Source organism: Bombus impatiens, unplaced genomic scaffold, assembly GCF_000188095.3.
Source record: "Bombus impatiens unplaced genomic scaffold, BIMP_2.2 scf_0498, whole genome shotgun sequence".
Taxonomy (NCBI): Eukaryota; Metazoa; Arthropoda; class Insecta; order Hymenoptera; family Apidae; genus Bombus; species Bombus impatiens.
In genome coordinates this window covers 428,906-450,904 of record NT_176917.1, presented here as the reverse complement: position 1 = coordinate 450,904, position 21,999 = coordinate 428,906, and the positions used below count along the sequence as shown (strand labels likewise).

Below are 21,999 nucleotides of genomic sequence, written 5' to 3'. Positions count from 1 at the left end.
TATTTAAATTAAAGAATTTTTATTATCTGAAAAAATTGGATTGGTTAAGTAACAATTGTACATATGTTACCGTACAACCACACACGGGTATAATTTTTCTTTTTGTCGATTGACTTTACCATAAACTTGATAGTTTTTATGAATCACCGTTGGGGGCCGCCACTGCACTCGATGTTTCTAGCAATTTAGATTTAAGGGTTTACGTACTTCAACGCGTACGCTAATTTCTAACCTAATATCAATGTCATTCGTGTAACTATTAAAGTATGTCCATCAGTATGTACTTTTCGAATGGTTTCTAAATCTTTTACGGTTTATTAACAGATCATGTAAAAGAATGAAATTACGTGATTCTGTTTACGTTAAAAGATAGCATATGAGTATTATAGTAAAATTGATCGTAATGATGTAACATTTAAAATGAAGTTTTTTGACGGTAATAGAAAATTTAATAAATATCCAGGAAAGCATAAGTAACGTTTTTCAATAGCTATACATAATGTTTATATAATATGTAACGATCGTTAACTTTTCTGAAATATTTGATGACATAACGAAAAATAATTAAAGAATATATTAAAATAGAAAGTGAATGATTCCTGATCATCACTATGTGCGGAGACGCCCACATCAAAGAGCAATGGCAACTTTTGCAAAACCTTCGATCTACGGTAGAAGGTTTATTGGTCGATGGTGTTTTAAACGTATGGGATGTTTACGGTGGTTTAAATCGTCTTCACAATGTAATGGAAAGGATATTCAAACATGGCTGTCGAATATTTAATCGAAATGTAAGATTAAATCCTTTAACTTGTTTTTGCTTGACATGCATAGTTATTAATATGATATAATTTACTTGTATTTGTAATTATACTTGGCCATATTTTATTTTTGCCTCTTTATTGTTTAATACAATTAAATTTTTGATTGCAATGTAATATGAAATTGTACTATGTTATAATTGTTTGTTTACATTGACAGTGACATTGGTTTTTTTTTACTTTCATTGAAGATGTCATCTTCTTTTATATTTAGAATAATTTTACTATTTTTACTTATGGTCAATATATTTTTATATTATTTACATAGAGAAATACTTAATATAAACTTAATGTTGAAAAGAATTTAATAAAATTTATTATAAGGGAGAACCGGATTGTTGGATTTTTATTCAAGGATTAAATTGGCTGCAGCCCTCTGTAGCATTGTCACCTGTTGTTCCTGAAACAGAAGATTATCTTTCAAATTTACCAACTCGAATTGTCTCACACAAAGATATGTTATGGCTGTACAAGAGGTAATTACCAAAAGGAACATGTTGATTTAATCTATTAGTGTTTATATATATATCAGATACTTAAATTTACATAACATAATTTAATAATTATTATGACATAGTTTAGAAAGTCATTCTTTGTCACATAAGCTTCCATGGCTTTTGTCTGATAAGGAACATTTACTTTCTTGTTTTGAACCATGGGCATTTTTGTGTCAAGAAAACTTAGCTGAAGCCACACTCTTATGTTTAAGAGCAGTTGAAAGAAACCAACCTACATTGCTTACAGAAATTGATCCATCCTTGGTAAGTTGTCCAAAAACAATTTTATTTATTGTAATGTGTATATCATTGTATTTGTATGATTGATACACATTTTAATCTAATCGTTCACTTAGTATTTTTGTTTTTAGTTTTTACCTTGTTGGATTTCTCCTAAAACAAGTCCAAAGAGACATCGTCGATCTTCTTCATATCCAATTAATTTCTCAACAATAAATCTTAGTGTTGCAAGAGATAAAGTAATACATATTGAGAATTGTCAATTAGAATCATTAAAAATAGCTTCAGACAACAAAATTATGCAACATGATGATGTTAAATCTAATGAAAAATATGAAGATAAATCATTAGATTCTAAAGAAATTAATGATATACCTTTGAAAAGTTGGAGTAGTCTTTCAGTACTGACTAAAAATTGTACATCTGTAGAAAAAAGTGCTTCTGCATCTTCATCATGTGTTGCAAAGAGTAGTTCACATAAAAGTAATGATCCTCAAACATCTCCTGTTGAATTATCAAAAATAATTAATGTAAATTATGCCGAATTAAAACATTCAACATCAAATGTGGATAATAAACAACTTGTAAAGCCAAGGACTCCTGTAAGGAAAGTACAAAACAAAACTAAAGCAAAACAGAATCAAAGTATGAAGAAATCTAGCGAAGATTCTGATGTGTTAAATTCTGAGGATACATCAATAAATGCAGTAGAAGAATACCGGATTCCTTCTTTTATACCAAATGAAGGAAATCCAAATGCATATAACACAAATTCTACAGAAATTAGAATTTCTCAAACGCCAAGAAGAAAAACTTCTCTTTTATCAGGTTCAGCGCCTGAATTCACTAGTCCATGGAATTTAGAAATTGAAGGGCAAAAAGATATAAGAACAGCAAAGAAGAGTTTCATGGAAGATGGAGGAAGCAGTGTTCAACCTATGGCAATAGGATATTTTCCGCGTCCAACAGAAGGTCAAAGTTTAACAAATTTTTTAGCTTCTGCACAATTTTCTAGAGCAAATGCTGAATTGGACAGAGAAAACGCACATTTCAGTGTTTCCGAAGCAATGATAGCTGCCATAGAACAAGTAAAATGTAATAGGCAATGGCGTCTTATGGAAGAAGCAACTGAAGAAAGCGACGAAGAAATAAATAGCTTAAAACAGAGGATACGATTAAGACGGCGTCAGCGACAGGAAGAGCGGTACAAAGGAAGGACGTGGAATCGCGAACTACTGAGTGATGGCAAAACTGATACTACAACCACTGATCAAAGTGTTAGTCCATTATCAACTTCGTCTGATGCTCCCTCAGAAAATATATCTACAGATGACATAGAAGATTTAGAAGTGGATGACGAGCGAAATGCAGTAAAACTTAAAAATGCTGGAATTTCCATATCCATGGCATCTTTATATTCAGATGCAGATTTGTATCAATCATCCCCTGCACATGGAACAGAATCAACTTTAACTGAGAGTAGTATGTCCGCGGAAGGGGTAGCTTTGTCACTTCTTAGTAAATTTAGTGAGAAACAATTACCGAGAGCGAGTGAATTACAATGGCTGGTCTCTGAAAAGGATGTACCACAAAGATTGTTACCATTACCAAAAAGTTGGCCAATAAATCCAGATGATGCAGAAAATTCACAGTCAATTCCTCTGCGTGGAACAACAGAATGGGCTCCACCAAGACCTCAAATTATTTTTACATCACATCCTCCACCAGTGTACGTTTATGAATTTAGCAGATACATATATATAATTTCATTATTCATTTAAACATGATATTTTTTATACATAGGCGACGGACTCTTATAGCCAAACAGAATTACAGGTGCGCAGGATGTGGAATGAAGGTTGCAATAAAATATGCAAATAAATTTCGTTACTGTGAGTATTTAGGTAGATATTTCTGTACTGGATGCCATACTAATCAGGTAGCATTAATACCAGGAAAAATTTTAACTAAGTGGGATTTTAACAGGTATAACAATTAATAAGACAACATACATTTATAATTTATAAAATGATACTATATATATATATTCATTTATTTGTCCATTTAGATATTCTGTATCAAACTTTTCATATAGACTGTTGGATCAAATGACATCAGATCCATTATTTCAAATAAATGACTTAAATCCATCATTATATAGACGAATAAAACAATTAGCCAGAACAAGATTATTACGTTTACAATTATTTTTCTTTAAAGATTTTCTATTTACATGTCGATTTGCGACAAGGTATGCATTTCAAATATTTTTTCTTTTTTATTATGAAAAAGATAATATTCTGAAATTTGTGTTACTTCTTTTAGTGTTCAAGATATACTGAAGAAGGAACCAAATTATATAATAAGTGAACCCCATGTATATTCCATTCAAGATCTGATGCATGTTAAATATGGTATCTTGCCAATGAGATTGCAAGAATTAGTTGAAATGTGTAATATGCATATTATGGGCTGTGAGGTAGTGTTTTTTATAGTAAATATTTATATTTTTAATGAAAGCCGAGTTGTGTATGTTATATATTTGTACTTTTAATAAGATCTAATCTTGTTTTTAGCTATGCCAAGCTAGGGGATTTGTATGTGAGCTATGTCGTTCCAAAGATGTCATATTTCCGTGGGAATTCACAAAAGTTAGTAGATGTGAAATGTGTGGTGCATGTTTTCATAATGAATGCAAGCAGAATTTTAATAAAGTAGATTGTCCACGCTGCATTCGTTTACATGATAGACGAATATCTAGAGAACAATTTTGACATACGGTAAGATTATCTTGTGTCATATTTTTAGATATAAGTATCGAATTAATAATTTATAAATTTCATTTAAATTATTATTTGTAAAAAAAAGATATTCCCAAATTGTGCTTTGGTTTCTATTTATCATATTTAATACAAAATTGAAATTGTCAAGTAGCAACAAGTAAATTCAAACTACCAAAAATCTCCATTATATTATTAGTTACATAGATGTGTTAAAATGTAAAAGTTATATTTTAATTTAAAAAATTTAATATATTTGCAAATTTCACGAATTGAAACATTCTATTGCTTGAAACGCCTAAAGTATAGCATTTTATAAAAAAATTTACTTAATATAATTATGTACATTACAAATGTAGTAAAGACTGAGAAAATGTGATATTTAAAGTAATTGTAACTTTATTCTTGAAGTATTTTTTCTATTTATTTTTTTTTATATTACATAATTACTCATGCTGTAGTACGTATACTGTTACCAGTCAACACGAAAATAGCGATATATATAATTTATTTATAAGTTTTCGACTTAAATAATATAAATTATTTCAATGTGACAAAAGGTAGTGTAAATATTACGTATTTGCAAAATGTATTATTCTAATATGTATTTATAGCTTGCTTTTATTTTTTTAACTATGAATTAATTTGATAGACGTTTAATATGATTAAAAATAAAATAAAAATAAATTATTACATGTTATAAATATTGATTATAAAGTGGTAATAATATTTTTAGTACAATGGTTTATAAAAATATTATCTTTATACTGAAAAAATATAATAGTCGTAAATGCTGTACCTGGTTCCTATCATGATTGAAAGTATGCATTGTTTATTTATAAAAGTTGTTAATATGGTCGAAGTTTATAATAAAATATTAAAATCTAATAAGATGTTTTATTTTCCGGAAGTATTTGTAATATATGTATTACAAATAAGGTACAGAATAGGTGTGATATGCAATGCTCTTTCGTGTCCTACGTTTTGGGGATTATCTGATATTCCCTTACCACTTTCGTACTATATGTGACGTTATCGATTCAGTATATAGTACTGGTTTGAATTAAAACTAAATAAAGCATTGTACGTACGAAATTATAAATAAAATATAGATCAGGTTATGAGACACAGAGTCCCATTTAATGTCCGTCTATTCTGTATGTTTCATTGCCTTAATAAATTGTATTGGAAGATTATATACAAGAATGATATGTACAAAAAATGAAAAATCATTATTTTTTATTAAATTACATCTCGTTTACAATGGTTCACATACACACATCTTATAAAATAATAGGTAATACATTCACTGCTGGTACAAAAATATGATATTATGTACACCACCTAATGTCAATAAGTCTTACTATGTAGTATTTCTATATGATAAATTTTTATTATAAAAAAATCACTCTAAATTTGATTTAATAAGTGTTAAAAATATGTACACATCGTTAATTGTGTTTACTATGTACAACTACCCTCCTGATCCAACATGTTCTAATTGATAGGCACATGCCTTGCATAAATATTGTTTATGAGAAAATCGTGATGAATTTGACTGTACCAAAGTTTTGAATACATATATATCACAGGTGGTATTTTGTAAAGAACATGCCTTACAGACACAACTAGTGACTATGAGTAAAATTCGAAAAATAGACCTCTTTGTTACACTTATAATATGTATGCAACTAACTAAAGTAGTGAAGAATACAATTTTACTTATAATAGCAAATAATGAGAAATTATTTCCTCTATAAACTACATATTTATATATATATACTGAAATTTATTAATTTCGTGCAATGTATCAATCGAAAACATCTAAATTTTTTAAATTCCTAAATTTCTTTATGAAGGAGGAAATAATCTCTTACTTTTGATAACGAGTGTAATGCGTAAAAATATATATTCGTCGGTATTTCATGTAACTATCCTTAGGAGCATACAATTTATTATCAGTCTATAAAGTGCAACAACAATGCATAACAATACGCCACTCTCTATAAAATATGAGTACCACTTAATTTTCTATTTACTGATATTTGAATATGTGTACCAACCAAATCTTTAGTAAGACATCATATAATAGCATTATATATAAATAAAAAAAGGAGTAAAAGATTCATTTCAATCTTAACATGCTAAAAAACGGATTTAAAAATATTAATTTTTATCAGAATTTCAATGAAGTATAAAAGTGTGGCGCTAAAATAAATTTCTCAACAAAAAAAAAAAAAAAAAAAAAAAAAAAAAAAGAAAAAATTAACTTACAAATACTGAGATTGTAGATAGAAATTACTAATATTGTATAAATACTAATAATAATAAAAAAAAAGAAAAAAATATAAAGGAGAGAAACCGTGTATTTACCGATTCTTTTGGACATGTTAAATTTATACTGAGCGTAATTTATTTGATTTTTTTATGGCGCATAGATAACTTGAAAATTTTCTTATTGGAATTTCATTATTACATAAATTAGCAATCATTTTGATTTATAAGTTAATGCTCAGTGACCATCTCAATTTTTTTATAAATGTCATCATAGATTACCTAGCAATAATTAGGCAATCCTATATATTATTGGCAACTACACATCTTTACTTAAACTAATTATATATTTAAAGTATCTTTTAATGGCAGCGTTGCTACTTCAAAAAATATCCTAAAATAAAAATTATTTGTAAATTTCATTGTTATTTTAATCTCCATTTAGTTTTTCTAATTATATATTAGAGATATATATGAAGCATATTGATATACTTACTTGTGACTGTATTTGTTGTGTATAGTGGTGAGAGTTTCTTTATGTTTCCGATGTAGTCCATCTTCTTTAAGATTCCGATGTAACCCTTGGTTCATAATATTTACGATGTCTCGTATGTCATCAACACTATAACCGCTATAATATTTTAGAGTAGGAGTCCACCCTCCTAAATCTTTCATTTGTAATGCCAGGAGGAGTGCAGATGCAGCCATTTTACTATCGCTGAACATTATTGTCGAATAATCCATTAATGAGTATTCAAGAATATATCGAGCTAAAGTTAATGTTGGCATCGACACTTTTGCACACTGTTCGAAAACGACATAATTATAATTTGTTACATTATGATAAAAAAAAGTGTTATTAACGTAACTCACCCTAGCATATCGTCGAAGAAATCGATAAGAAAGTGGTATACCAAGATCAAAATCGACTACTTTCAATATGCTCATTTCCATTCTAATTAATTCTCTTTGTGTGTAAGCACCGTCACATATATACAAAAAATCTTCCACCATTGGAGGTATTCTTTCCTTTAAAATTATACAATTACAATAACAACGAGAACAATAATGAGAGACGTTAAGTTTGTTTAGAAATTAACCCTTTGCGGACGGGACGATTCGAAGTCAACCGTACCATGAGGCCGGGCTGCTGCCGCGATAGTCATTTAAAATTGCTAGCACACATTTCTGCTTAGACGCAATTTTCGTTCATAGCACTCCAAGATGTCAAATTCTAAACATATGTACACGCACAGTTCCTCCATAGGATAAATAAAATGACACACGTATGAGTCTTTTATATATACGCATATATGAGATACACGAGTTTCTCGACCATAGCGAAGCGTTTATGTGGGACACAGATATGAGTCTTTCGGCTTTATCAGTTGTTTTCGCCAACTGAATATATGAGTTCCTCGGCTAAACTGATGGTTTACATAGAACGCATATATGCAGCGGTAGTCCACAAAGGGTTAAATAAAAATAATACAATTAATTTCAATACTAACATCATATTTACTTGCTATGAAAAGACTTGCTGCTCCCAATAATTGTAATGTTTCTTTTCCAACAATTACTTTCGTCAAGTATAGGTCAACTAGTTTCACAGCCAGATATAGAGTTTCATGATTGAGTTCAAAGGATTCTTGAACTTCTACCATCCAGTCAACTAATAAAGCTCTCATCCATCGTGAGAGGCATACTTGTTTTTCCATATAATCTCCAATTGAAAATAGATGTTCCCTTTCTTTTAAATAATCGAAAATATCCATGGCATAGTGAGAAACTTGAAATGGATCCAACCAATTTTCTACATCAAAATCCCATTGAACACCCTCAGGTAATGTTCTTTCAGGAACAGCATCCAGTTGATTCGTTACTAATTTTTCTTCAACTTCCGCAGGTACTTGGGGCTCACTTGGTTCATTTTTTTCATCTGTTTCCTCGATTTCTTCAGGCTGTTTTTAAATATTTATTTGAACACTTAAAATTCACATAAAAGTACACGATATAGGTAAAGATATATAATAACAAAAATTGCTTACCTGTATATTGCTTTTTCTGAATTTCTTCGTACTGTCATCTCCAATATCATCTAATGCACTTACATACAAAGAACTGTCCTCTGATTTTTCTAAATCTAAACTACGTCTAACCTTTACAATTTTACTAGGTATTTCAACTTTTCCATCATCCTTTTTTACTGGTTTCACACGTGGCACTGGCTTTGGTTTCTGAGGTATTACCTCTGGCTTAGTCACAACTTTTTCAAGCGTTCTAATAGAACTTGTCTGTGTGAAGGGTTTTACTTGAGTAACAGCTGTCTTTTTTACTGTTTTCTTTGGTTCTTGTGTTTGATGTGTCCCCAATGTTTTTCCAATTGCCTTTAATTTTATATGTTCTATTATTATATTTCATGGGACTTTTATCAACAAAATATAAAAGAAGAAAAATGAAAGATTAAATAACATACATTAGTAATATTTCCCAGTGCAGATCTCTTTGTTGTCTTTTCTTTTGGTGGGGATGCTTCTGCTTTTCTTTTGACACGGGGATCTTTACCGAGAACAGGTGGCTTAACTAAAACATTGTTTAGTGCAGAATTTTGACTTCTCGTGGCTATTCTTTTTCTTGTATTTGTCACATTAGTACCACTTTGTTTATTTTGTATATTTAAAATTTTTGATGGAGCCATCCTTATAATTACTTAAGATTAAAATTCAGATTTTCCCCTATATAGGAATTAAATATTAATATATTAGATTTAATGTATAATTTTACAGTAATAAAAATACAATCAACGACTGTTTAAATCCATTATTAAATAAAAGATTTTAACCTTAAGTTTTAAATTAAAGTTTTTACTTAAAAATATCTAAATATAAATAAATATTACAGCAATATTTTTTAAGACTTTCAATAGCAATATGTTAAATATACGTGGACTAAATTACGAAGAAAGCAAAGCTCGATGATCAATAAATTCGATCGTTTATTTGTTCATTGGCACAATTTTATAGCACTTTGATCAATATCTAACCAGTTTATTAAAAAATTGGAATCACTTTCTGTTATAAAAAGAGAAATCTTTCTACATTTCTTGTACCCAAATTTCGATTGTTGATTTAATTCATGAAACGGTCTATTCAGAATGAGAGAAAAGCGCGGGAATATACACCAAGAATACGTCGTTAGATGAGATACGAAAGCACAAGTTTTATCGTTTCAAAATTACGATACACAATCTTTAAAAGTAATGTCAAAGAAGAATGAAAATAAGTTTAATAAATTCATCATGACTGCTATAAAGACAAGCGATCGCAAAAACGGCCCAGAACTAGTAATTTGTATACATGAGGAAAATTGACTATTCACTTAAAAGGTTATTTTCTGAGAATATATGAATTATTCTAACTTACTTGTAAGTATGAATTATGATTTAGTGTGTTCTAGTTCAATAATGTTTCTCATTTATCAAATTCTTATGCTACTAACAGATTGCTATGTGTCCATTTATCTCATGAGAGCAACTGAAGTTGACGCTGTTCAAATTATCACAGTTATTGTTAACTCTTCCTGTTATTGGACCACTTCGGTTTACGCCAGCCAATCAGAAACGAAATTAATCCGACCGCCACCTATCGACAAAATATACAATTCAATACTGTTCCGTTTATTCAAAACGTATACATCCGTTTTTTATACTTTATATAATCAATGGCTTATATTGTACAAGTATAATTTTAATTAATCTTTAATATAACGTGTGCATCACATTACTGAACTTTAAGTAGAAAAATATACCAATTGATTAACAATTTGGTATACTCAATTTATGATTGTCTATAATGTAAAACGAAACAATATGTATAAAAAATTGTCTATTACATATACATTAATATATATATATATATATATACAGAACATTTATGTCTATCTTCCTCTTGTTTGTTCTGTTGAATACTACAATACATTTTTACTGCAAATAACTGGTCTCATGTGAATAGTTTGAACTTAATATTTGTAATAAATAATTAACCTTTGACCTGTATTTAATCGTTCGATTTAGAGTAAAACACTAGCATGCTTGAAATTTCGGGTAGATACATAAATTCTATTTGAGCAATTATAAAGAGTATTTCGTTTCTTTGATGTTCGCTAACCTAACTAAACATGGTCTTCGTTTGGATATTGTGAAAGTTTTGTCACATACCGAATATTTATCATATATTCTCTTCATACGTGTGTACCTTCGCGTGCCGTGCTCCGGATTTTCGTTTTTATTGGTCTTTGATTTTATGAACCAAAAGAATGCAAAGTGAACGTTTTGTAGTTAAGTATATAACAGTGAACAACTGTTTTGCTTATTTGCCGGACACCTGGCTACGTAAATTGGAAACTAAGGTTGGTGCTTTGTTCTTATAATCAACTAGGAAACGTATAGATTGTGAAACATATATCACACATAGTGGTAGATAGAATATCTGATACACCAATTGGAACTCAACGAGTCGATTTTGAATGCGGTAATATTCTATCGTCTCGCTAGATGTCGAGATTAATTTTTTCTTCGGTTAAGTGGATAAGAAAGTTCTCGTAGGCATTGAAGATATTTCGATGATTACAGATCTATATATTATTCATTAATCGTAATAGTTTTAAGTATTACCGCTTTATTACAAGTAATAATTTAAATTTTTATATTGATTTCGTAATAAATGATTTTGTTCATTTCTGTTACCATTATATGATAAAAGGAGAACATGTGCATACGCAAAGAAGTTTTTCTAAAGTAATTATTTAAAAAGGTTAATTCCTTAAAATTTAAAGATCAGCCAATTTTTGGAAAAATATTTGACACGTATTTTTTTGTATTTACTAATATATAGGTAAGGATAAAAAACGGTTCTCAAAATTAGGGAGGAAAAAAGGAATTTTTTTTAACACTTCAAAAACTATTGGATCTGAAAAATATTGTGTATTTTTTTAACAAAAAATTTAATTACACCAGCAGTTTTCTGCAAGCAAAAAATATAAACCTATGTAAAAATTATATTAGGAATCATTTATTTTTCTCATATTTTTCTTAAACATTGTTATTCTACCTTTGTTTAAAATTGTTAATATAAGCATTAAATCAGAGCAATAAAACATTTTATTCCGTCGTTTCAATAAAGTTAGGGTCGTAAAAATAGAGGCGGGTCAGAAGGTATTTTAATGGTATACAATAAGTTGAAGAATTATATGACATTTCTAATTGCTAACGCATTACTTTCCTAAATAAATTTATGTTTAACTGATGGTAGAGATCTGCTGGTAAAATAAAATAGTCCGATTTGCGTTACCCGCTCTTATTGTAAGCAGTTATGCGGGTTTTTATACCTGTGTAATCTAAAATCAGTATTGTGAAAACCAGGCATTCAGAGTGCACTACGTCAGATATCTCTTAACTTTTTTTTACTTTTGTGACCTTTATACCTATCGGTTAGACGGTTTAAGTCGCATTACACTAAATTTGTTATCAGTTTATTAAATTTAATCCCAAAAAGTTATCCACGCCTATTGTCTGACATTCTTATACATTGTTTGATGCCGTTATTGGGTGTTATCGAATGAGGAATAGTAATTCCCTTCTGATTTTGCCTACTGCTACACAGGGTATATATAACTTCAAAATGATAAAAGGTAGACAACAGTTTAGGCAAAATTATGCGATTCCAAATGCATGATGTATATCTTCGCTTCAAAAATGCCCACTCCAGGCGTTGAAATATTTTAATTTTTAATAAAATATATGAATAAAATTTAAAGTTGAAGTAAATCAGTGGAACCTAAATAGAGATGAATTATTCTTCGACAAGATATAAATCGTTTCTTATAATATCAATTGTATCTTGTGAATTTAACTTCTTAGCTATTAGAGTAAATTATTATGAAAGATATAACAAATTTGACACGTTTCTGTTATAGACTTTGTAATTGTATTAATATATAATCATCCTGTTTTTTCTTTTTTTAATAATTCAATATCCTTTATTATAAATTATAGGAGAATGTAATTCAAATAATGCATAAGGATGAAACATATTATATATCCTATAACGTAAGACCGAATCCCAGTGGAATACTGTGCCTTGGCACAATTTTTGCAAGAAGTTTGAACATTGAAGAAGGTGACGAAGTATTTGTATCCCTCTTGAAGGATGTTCCAATTTTAACAAAAATTAACGTTGCACCTCTCACTGCGCCTGATAGGGAAATTTTGGTATGTCCTATAAAATTTCAGGTAGCATTGTCGTATACTCGACTGGATATAAAATTGTATTACTTTTAGGAAATACAAATGGAAAAGGTGCAATCGACACTGTTAAGCCAAATTCACGTGGTAGCTGCTGGACAGCCAATCGTCGCGTGGGTTTCAAAACATACATCCATTACGCTAATCGTAGGCAAGTAATTAAAATTCCCTGTATAATGAGACACCCTATGTTCCCTACGACGATCGTTTATTACCAACAAAATTAGAACGCTACAACAAACAAAGATCAGATGGACATAATGTGAAAGAAGTTATAGTGTAAGAATTCATATCGTAATTAAAATGACTATTGTTCATAGGAATGGCCATTAAAAATAATTAAAGTTTGCTTAGTTACCAGCTATGGTTAATTAAGGTTACAGAGTCGATAAGTCTTTATTATTTTGCGAATAGAAATATATATATATCTAGAGTCGTTCCTTTTTTACAGAATCGCTAGAGCCAGCAATGAAATACGGAAGGCTCGAGCAATTTTCCGAGGTTCACGTTTCTGATACAATAGCAAGTACAAAAAAGAACGAGTCAGACGAAAATTCCAAACAGTCGTCCAGTATGGCGAACAATCTGCTCTCCGCTCTCAAAAGATTCTTACCAAGCATAAACGATCGAAATTCAGAAGAAGACCGAGCAGCAAAGAATTACGAACTTTTGCAGAGTTTTCGCGATAGGAAAATACCGACGGTGTACCGTGTCTATCCGATGCCCAGTGTGAATGCAATCGAAGGAAATGAATACGACGAGATTGCGCGTTGCCCCTATCACGTGTTTATTCCAAGAATTCAAGCGCCAGAATTCTCACAAACAAACGATTTTGCTATCTGTCGTATAAAGAAGGTTCCAGAGGACAAGCAACACTTGAACATAACAAACACGAATTTTCTCCAGGAAGACGAATCCCCGGTTCCAAAGCTCTCTACGGAATTGATAACGAGAGTGTTTATATTGGAAGATTTATTAGAGAAATCCTCTACGTTGGACAGGAACCATTTTAACGTAAATTTTCGTCATAAAAGCGTATACGTTTCGACTAGTTTGAGAAGCAGTTTGAGCTTAAAAGTAGGCGCGAAAGTAAGTTTATGTTTGGTAGATACTTTTGAAACATCTTCACCATCTTCCATCGAGCTGTTCTCGTGGAGAAATTCTGTGTCTATGAGAGATTTCGAGAATTTCGTTAAAACGCATTCCTTTCATAAAGAATTGTTAATCAACGCACGTGCTGTTATCGATATGGATAATGGTTGTCGTTGTATAGTGAATATCTCACCGGAGAATTGTAAGTTTGCCATGATCACGGAGAACAATTTAGGAAACGTGAGGGTGCATGTGAGGGATGTTGAAGAGGAAAGTCAACTGAGAATATCTGAACACTTGGATCAAAAAACTCCTTTGCTAGGAAAGACATTCACGAGGTATTGTTTTTCTTCTCTGTATGCATTCAAATTATTAGCTTTTTTTTTTACATTTGAAAATTATTCAAAATATACAGAATGGTTTATGAATTCACCACAATATTTAAGCTAATCTTGATAACTTAATAAAACGAAGGTTTCGAGTAAAATTTTATTGTCATTAAATGAAGAATTTATTGATGTAACAAATAATTTCAAAAGTATTATTTTTCTAACTAAAAAGAAATCGGAGTAATTTTTTAAATAGCAACATGTGTTTTGCTTTTATCTGTCGTTTGATACTTTTTCTTCTACTTCAAATATTGTTTGTTCTAGATACTTAAACAAAATTCTATCAGAATGCGAACTCGCGTTAGATCTTGGTCTAGGCTTAAAAACACAACTACCATTCGAATACGAGCCTGAAAATATCTTAATTTCTGGAGCAATTGGTTCAGGCAAAACCACTATCTGCAAGATACTTATAGAAAAATTACAGAATCCACCGTATTTTGTACATACTCACATGATGGATTGTAGATCTTTAAAAGGTAGATCTATAGATCTATAAGTAAACTGCGATCGTTTAGCCATTTATGGAAAATAGCTCATTTATGGAAAATTTGAAGATGGAGAAATGAACAAAATATACATAATATTCAGAATATACGAAATAAAAAAATAAAACATATAATAAAATATTTAACCAATGAAATATATCTCTACTTAAAAGTTATTTCTTTGTTTATATTCATAAAGATATAAAATTGCATTCTCAGTCTATTTATACAGGATGATTGGTAACTGGCGGTACAAGCGGAAAGGGGGTGATTCTACGCGAAAAAAGAAGTCGAAAATATAGAATAAAAATTTTTCGTTTGAGGCTTTGTTTTCGAGAAAATCGACTTTGAATTTTTGCTCGGTACGCGTGCATTTTATCACGTCTCGTTATAACGGATCTCACTGTAGATTTAAAAAAAAAATTTAAAAAAAAGAATTAAAAAAAGAAAATTTTTATTCTATATTTTTGACTGCTTTTTTCGCGTATAATCACCCCCTTTCCGCTTGTACCACCAGTTACCAACCACCCTGTATATAATTATACATATAATATTATATTTAATCCTATTTCCTTAAAGAATTTCTCGATTTATGGGACTTGTTAATTTTTAGGAAAGAAGGCTGAAACGTTACAAAAAATTATTATGGTCGCACTAACTGAATGTATTTATTATCAGCCTTCGGTATTATTTTTGGACGATTTAGAGTCCATTACTAGTGCGTCCATGAATGACGAGGGGAACACTCCCGATAGCATAAACGCTGCCAGGTATTTCCGTCTAGTTTGAAATAAAATTGTAAAAATTTATTCTTATTTTCTAATTTCTTGTTATCAGGATCACAGATATATTGATTGATACAGTGACACAATATCAAGAAAGTTGTCAAGTATCAGTAATCGCTACGTGTGCGAGTGTTAGCACGATAGGTCAAAAATTGAGACCGGCTAGAGGTTGTCACTTTTTTAGGACCGTTTTAGCTGTTCCTAATCTAGAGAAGGTATTTTATTTTGATTGTATATTATTTGTTAATTAGATATTCGGTTGCAATATAAGAAGATACAAACATTTATAATTCATAATACGCTTATTTACAAGTGCATAAATTAATTAGAAATAGATCAATTATTAAGGACCAAGTTAGTTAAAATGAAAGTTATCTAAATTAAGAGTTATAACTTGAGAAAGAGAGGAAGGAGAACGTGTACGTGGTGATCGAACTATGTATTAGAAAGTTATCGTGTTTAAATAACTCAGATCGTGATCAGTGTTTCCGTTTGGGATATAACGTATACTCTCTAATTAGGCGGATAGAATCGATATTTTGCAATTAATGCTTGGGGACAAGTTGTACGTGCCTGGAGACGTGAATTGGGATTACTATGGAAACAAGACCGAGGGATGGATGGTTCAGGATCTCGTGGATATGGCTGAGAAAGCTGCATTTGCCGCTTGGAAGCGTCACGGTACTACAGTTACCTTCGTTTAAAACAAATATTACATTAAGATATTATATCATTTTCATTTTTATTGTTTATTAATTTATCTAACATCAAACAATTCTTTTTTATCGTAATGAACATATAATTAGTATGTACTCGTACAATGACCAACTATTGTACATTCTATTGTATATTATTATTTTATTGTTATGAGATGATAGAATTGGTTTTAAATAATTGATATGGAAAATAAAAATTATAGATAATTTCATCTGTAAGATTGGAATAAATTATGGCATAATTTTTAATATAAATATTTATAATGTTAATTTTTACACAAAAGGTACAAAGTTACAAGTTTTCTAATGTTTCGTGCGAAGTAAGAATAACTAGTACCATTTCTGATCATAAGATAAATATTTGTAATGTTGATTTTTACACAAAAGGTACGGTCAAGCCTCCAGTCGAGATCGCAGAAGAGGATGTAGCGGTCGCCCTGAAGAATTGCACGCCGATATCTTTGCAAGGTGTACAATTATACAAAGGGGCGGGCCACGTTTGGTCCGATATTGGCGGTCTGGCTGAAGTGAAAAGATCTCTCGTAGAGATTCTGCAGTGGCCATTAAAATATCCTGAAATATTCAAGAATGCCCCGATTAAGTTGCAAAATGGGGTTTTATTGTACGGCATGCCTGGCACGGGAAAAACGATGCTCGCCAAAGCGATTGCCAACGAATGCGGTGTTAATTTAATCAGTGTTAAAGTACGAACAAATATATTTTTACTTTCTTCTCTATTTTTCTTTTTATTCAACTTAGTAATTTAATTATTACATATACAAATGTGTATTGCAGGGTCCAGAATTATTATCAAAATATGTTGGTGTTAGCGAGGAGTCTGTTAGAAACGTATTCGAAAGGTAAGAGTTTTTAACTGTATTATGTTCTTCCAGTCAATTTTGACCTAATTTTCGAACGTTAAAAAATATTTTAAGTCAAAAAAAATGAGAAAAACTCTTATCTGCAAATATGCGTGATTTCTCGTTTCAAGATTAACGATAAAAATTGGTGAAATTTACAGAGCACTTCGTGCCAAACCGTGTGTATTATTTTTCGATGAATTTGACAGTCTTGCTCCAAGGTAAATTTATTTATTTTTTACTAATGTTCGTTTATGGACCGTTTTAAACTGCACCATTTATTACCAAACTTATTTCAGACGAGGTCACGATAGTACTGGCGTTACTGACAGAGTGGTAAACCAATTATTAACGCAAATGGATGGGGTAGAGGACAGAGAAGGTGTTGCAGTCGTGGCAGCGTCTTCAAGACCAGATTTATTGGATCCAGCACTGTTAAGACCTGGACGTCTCGATAAAGCTTTATATTGTCCACTTCCGAATGAGGCAAGTAGCTTTTGATTTTATCCTTATAATTCCAAATAAAAGTAATATATTCTAATAAATTCTAATAAGAATTCTATATTTTTATAACTCGAAATGAAAGTTTATATACAGAAAAAGATTTTATATAGGTACAATAAAATTATGTAATAGTTTCCCTGATAAGAATGTCAGTTGAATAAAATTATTTCTCGAATTATATAGGTGGACAGAGAGGAAATCTTAATTGCCCTGTGTAAAACACAAAATATAGATACGACGGGGTTAGATTTAAAAGAACTGGCAGTACTTACTTCAGGATTTACGGGTGCAGATTTAAATGCTGTGGTAACACAGGCCAGACTATCAGCTTTCGAAGATGCTGTTGCGAATGCTCCTGTAAGTATGTCTAAATTGATTTAGGACTACGTACAAAATATATATATATGTACACCACATTAGCCACGTTACGTATGATAAAATGTCAGGCAACGAACCCTTTATCAACGAACCCCACTTAAACGCTAGCATGAATATAAGTTGCGCAATATGAAGGCAATGTTTAAGTAACGAAAACGAATTGTACATATTACGGACCAAAGAATTGTTCCTCTGTTCCTAACGATCGCGCCGTTTTGTTACACGGCCCGTTGTATCTCTCTTCTGTAATAATGAAAAGCATTTTAGCGCGACTCCGGCCGAGAATCATTTGTAGGGAGCTTCCGAAGTAAGATAGTGCGTAATGATGATAATATCGTTAGGTGTATACTCCTCTCCCACCCCTCTCTGCTTATGTCCTATGTATATAGAGTGTCGAGCTGGCTAGGTGGGTAGGTATGGTGCGATATAACTGAGGAAACGTAGACCAGGTTTATTAGCGCACGCTGCCGAGAGCACCAGCCATCCCCCATTTCGCTCCACTTCATCCTGGCCTACGCCTCACTGAACGTCGAGGGGGTTATTATCTTATGCGTTATAATGATACACGGTTTAGGGCCTGCAGCGGTCCTGTAAAATCGAAAGGCAGACACCACCCACACCCTCGGTTGCCACCTTGCTTCCAAGAGTTCGGATTTTGCGATTGAACCACGAGATCACTTTCTTCGATGCTTTATTAAAAATACAGCGACTTATGAGAGTAGTCTTTAGTTTAAGTATTACTACACTCGTTGCTATTGACGCTTATTCTGCGTCGATTCAATTCTAAAAGGACACTAATTCTAAATTACATTATTAACCTGACCTTCAATGCTTCTCCACTATCTCAAGCAGAAAAGTTATTTATACAACATATAGGTAATGTAATTTATATTTTTTATAGAACATATACCTCATGTCATATCAAATTTTCTCGCGAATAAAGTTCTCGACGTAATTTTCTTATTCTTGAGTTTCGTCCTATTTTGAATCATAGAACCTTCCTGACTTCAATCGTACCGCGAATTTAAGGGACCACGGCGTATATGATATACATGTTTTGGCATCATGCTATTATATATTTTAATAGTATTCTTGCGTTGTTAATACTAACTTAAATACCAGTATTCACGTACTTATAAGCGGTAAAGTAAACATAAAAAGTGATAGCGGTATACGTGTCAGTATTCGCGTTTCACGTGTAACGTGTAAGAGGTGTGAGTGTTGTGTGTCTAATACGCTGAAGGTGGTAGAGTCATTAATTAACTTCCTAGTGAGAAAACGAAGTTACGCCGGCACTTACCTACCGGAAGAACACGAATATCCAAACTGTACGTCTAATTAGCGAGCGAGTTTCCTGAGCGCGACACGTTTCGAGAGGAACGCGTCTTACTGATAAACGATAACGCATATAGGCAGACTTACAGGCCGTTTCTCGTTTAACCTACCAATTAATAGCCTTGTCTTCTTACCCTGACTTCAGGACGGAAAGATCGAAGCGGAGGACATTAAGGTTTCTCAGACGCATTTAATCGATTCCATCAAATCTACTCATCCTTCTTTATCCCGTGTCGAAAAGGAGAAATATAAAAGGATGTAAGTATTTCCTTAAACCGATTCATACAACTTAGCCGATTTTTAGAAGTGGGTCGAAACCTGATTTCTAGATCTGTGACAATGGATCGAATTCAAAATTGTGTGAAGCCTCGAAACTCTCGAAACCAGGAATGTTTATTTCTTTCCTTTTTTGCTAAAGAATATACATATCTTTTGCTAGGAATTAAAATCTTAATGATTTTTTTTTAGAAGATCAAATTGTTTAGTCAAAGCTTCCTGTATTCGAAAACACAAAACTTTCTGAATTTCGTGGGATTTTGAGGTTTCGAGTGTTTCATCTCTGGTAATTTTTATATTTTTTTTGCCGCAGTTATGCCAAATTTGCGAAGAATGATAATTTCGTGGAAGATATATTGCAAAATCAGAAAGCTACTTTGGCATGAACGCAAGATGAGGATGGATCTTCTTTTTGGTGTAATTAGGAATATATTTTCAATGTATAATGTTTCATTGTAAGAAATATGTTTATATCTTTATTCTTATACATTGATACTGATTACTTATACATTGAATTTTGCAAGAGTACAATCGACTTGTATAAAGTGATTTCCAATAAACCAAAGTTTAATAATTATTCATATTTTTATCTTATAACATAATAACTGTACGCTTATTACTGTTTCTTTCGTGTTTCGTTTTTTGTAACACAACATTTTAATAAACCTTTGAACGATTTATGATTATATGATATTTTTTACTTGATCTATAAAGTACACTCGCAAAGTTACATTCTGGCACATTTTGTGTAATATATAATATACGTATAATATACGTATAATATGCAATATATAACACAGTATAACATGAAGTATACGAGTGAAGACGGAGCCCTATTCTGTAACAATATTATCGAATTCTCCGTCAAGACAGGCTGTGCTCGAACAATTCTGGCAAACCGAAATCGCCTGACGTAAAGAAGAACGCGTTCTAATTTTCGTTTTATCGCGTATATACGGTTCTGCAGATCCGCGAAGCCGTTCGCGTAGACGGGGGCCCAGTTTTCCTCGTTTAGCCGAGCATAAGCGTAATCCGGATGCCTGCGTCTCTCAAGAAACTCAGCCTCCGGCGGCGTCGTTGCACGCCATGCTGAAGCTTAACAGCACGGGCATAGCGCGCCACGGAACTTTTCGTATTAATAATCGGTATAATAATTAGTATTTTCATGCGCGACTTAGCAGGAAGGATGTGGCCGCATGTAAGACAGAGAACGAGTTTCAGAAGTGAAACACAGTGAGAAGGAGAAAGAGAGAGAGAGAGAGAGAGTGAGAGAGCGAGAACGAGGCTCTGGGAACTTCGGTGAATCTTGATTTTAAGTTCAGGCGAAGGAGGCGCATATTTCACCGCGCTAATGTCCCGCCAGATAAACTACAATATTAGCTGCCTTCGCCCGTGATTTAATTTAACTTTGCCCCGGTGCGACATCCGCCTCTAGCTTTCAGCTGCCTCCTACTTCAGCCTGGTTAACCAGCATCTACCCCACGACCACCCAACCCTCTCTACGTCGACATGTGTTTATAGTTTTGCGAGGCTGGGATAAGCGGATTCCAAAGAAATTACGCGCTCGTTGAAATAACGTCGGGAATCTTCGTTTCCGGTTCCGATTTGTTCGCTAGTCTCTCGACGAGTTCCTTTCATAGGTGTGTATGTTTTATTGGAAGGAAAATGGAAATAAAATTATATCGTTATACAGTTATATCGTTGCAAATACAGTATTTCAATTCGAATAAGTTCATTGGAAAAAGCAAAGAACTATTTAAAAACTTACAAAAGAATTATTTATACACGCACATTAAACGCGTAATGTTGACAAAAAAGATAGATCCTACGAAATATTTGAAAGTCAAGTATTTAAGAAAGATCTCTCTTTGACATTCTAACACGGGACTGAGTTATTTTCTGGCACTTTTGAAATACGTGTGTGACAATGAGTACCACTTTCAGCCATTAGCTTCCCATTAATTTGTACATTTTATCAACATTCATGAACTGTTACTACAAATTGACAAAAATATCTGGATATGTACGAGCGGCTAGTGTATTACGAAAAGAAAAACTTTTCTATCGACTTTTCATCGCTGCCATTGCTACTTAAATAACAAAATTAAAAAACTAAGCGTCTCAGTTAAAGTCCAAGTGAAAGGCGTTTCCGGTGGTGAGTTTTCCGCAACCATCAGAAGCCATTACGCAACACATAGTACCGGTGAACGCGGAGGCAAACAAACTTGCACTCGCGATTATTCCGCGAAGAATTAGGATGGCA

General features: G+C 31.9%; 3 protein-coding genes across 6 annotated transcripts; 2 read left to right on the top strand and 1 right to left on the bottom strand.

Annotated features, from left to right (window-relative positions):
- The first annotated feature begins 294 nt into the window (after positions 1-294).
- On the top strand, positions 295-4,425 carry LOC100745506 (run domain Beclin-1-interacting and cysteine-rich domain-containing protein). Of its 3 annotated transcripts, XM_033321798.1 has the most exons (9): positions 295-436; positions 586-791; positions 1,146-1,297; positions 1,399-1,582; positions 1,690-3,287; positions 3,362-3,544; positions 3,627-3,809; positions 3,884-4,037; positions 4,135-4,425. In XM_033321798.1, exons 2-9 carry the CDS (start codon positions 612-614, stop codon positions 4,330-4,332), a joined length of 2,832 nt encoding a protein of 943 aa, XP_033177689.1. In that variant the 5' UTR covers positions 295-436; positions 586-611; the 3' UTR covers positions 4,333-4,425. The 3 variants fall into 3 exon arrangements, with proteins under 3 accessions (XP_033177689.1, XP_012243372.1, XP_012243374.1); XM_012387949.3 differs by having other exon boundaries at positions 325-791; XM_012387951.3 differs by having other exon boundaries at positions 325-791; positions 4,117-4,425.
- Positions 4,426-5,560: 1,135 nt separating this feature from the next.
- LOC100745385 (G2/mitotic-specific cyclin-B3) lies at positions 5,561-10,965 on the bottom strand. The gene is made up of 8 exons (XM_003491053.4): positions 10,829-10,965; positions 10,035-10,253; positions 9,089-9,347; positions 8,661-8,999; positions 8,124-8,573; positions 7,486-7,641; positions 7,109-7,416; positions 5,561-7,006 (listed from the first exon to the last, which is right to left on the bottom strand). The coding sequence occupies exons 3-8, from the start codon at positions 9,308-9,310 to the stop codon at positions 6,955-6,957; spliced, it is 1,527 nt and encodes a 508-aa protein (XP_003491101.1). The 5' UTR covers positions 9,311-9,347; positions 10,035-10,253; positions 10,829-10,965; the 3' UTR covers positions 5,561-6,954.
- LOC100745266 (peroxisome biogenesis factor 1) lies at positions 10,927-20,319 on the top strand. Of its 2 annotated transcripts, none has more exons than XM_003491052.4 (15): positions 10,927-11,019; positions 12,665-12,880; positions 12,950-13,064; positions 13,365-14,343; positions 14,659-14,873; positions 15,496-15,652; positions 15,720-15,882; positions 16,189-16,348; positions 16,771-17,087; positions 17,179-17,243; positions 17,405-17,464; positions 17,543-17,729; positions 17,931-18,104; positions 19,606-19,718; positions 20,050-20,319. In XM_003491052.4, exons 1-15 carry the CDS (start codon positions 10,927-10,929, stop codon positions 20,120-20,122), a joined length of 3,087 nt encoding a protein of 1,028 aa, XP_003491100.1. In that variant the 3' UTR covers positions 20,123-20,319. The 2 variants fall into 2 exon arrangements, with proteins under 2 accessions (XP_003491100.1, XP_033177688.1); XM_033321797.1 differs by lacking the exon at positions 10,927-11,019 and adding an exon at positions 12,137-12,300.
- The last annotated feature ends 1,680 nt before the right edge of the window (positions 20,320-21,999 follow it).

Coding starts and splice junctions, on each gene's coding strand:
- LOC100745506 (XM_033321798.1), top strand. CDS start 612: ATGTGCGGAGACGCCCACATCAAAGAGCAATGGCAACTTTTGCAAAAC. Junction 792..1,145: donor GTCGAATATTTAATCGAAAT/GTAAGATTAAAT, acceptor ATTTATTATAAG/GGAGAACCGGATTGTTGGAT. Junction 3,288..3,361: donor ACATCACATCCTCCACCAGT/GTACGTTTATGA, acceptor TTTTATACATAG/GCGACGGACTCTTATAGCCA.
- LOC100745385 (XM_003491053.4), bottom strand. CDS start 9,310: ATGGCTCCATCAAAAATTTTAAATATACAAAATAAACAAAGTGGTACT. Junction 7,417..7,485: donor TTCTTCGACGATATGCTAGG/GTGAGTTACGTT, acceptor GTTTTCGAACAG/TGTGCAAAAGTGTCGATGCC. Junction 7,007..7,108: donor CACAACAAATACAGTCACAA/GTAAGTATATCA, acceptor TTTTTATTTTAG/GATATTTTTTGAAGTAGCAA.
- LOC100745266 (XM_003491052.4), top strand. CDS start 10,927: ATGCAAAGTGAACGTTTTGTAGTTAAGTATATAACAGTGAACAACTGT. Junction 13,065..13,364: donor ATCCATTACGCTAATCGTAG/GCAAGTAATTAA, acceptor CCTTTTTTACAG/AATCGCTAGAGCCAGCAATG. Junction 15,653..15,719: donor GATAGCATAAACGCTGCCAG/GTATTTCCGTCT, acceptor TCTTGTTATCAG/GATCACAGATATATTGATTG.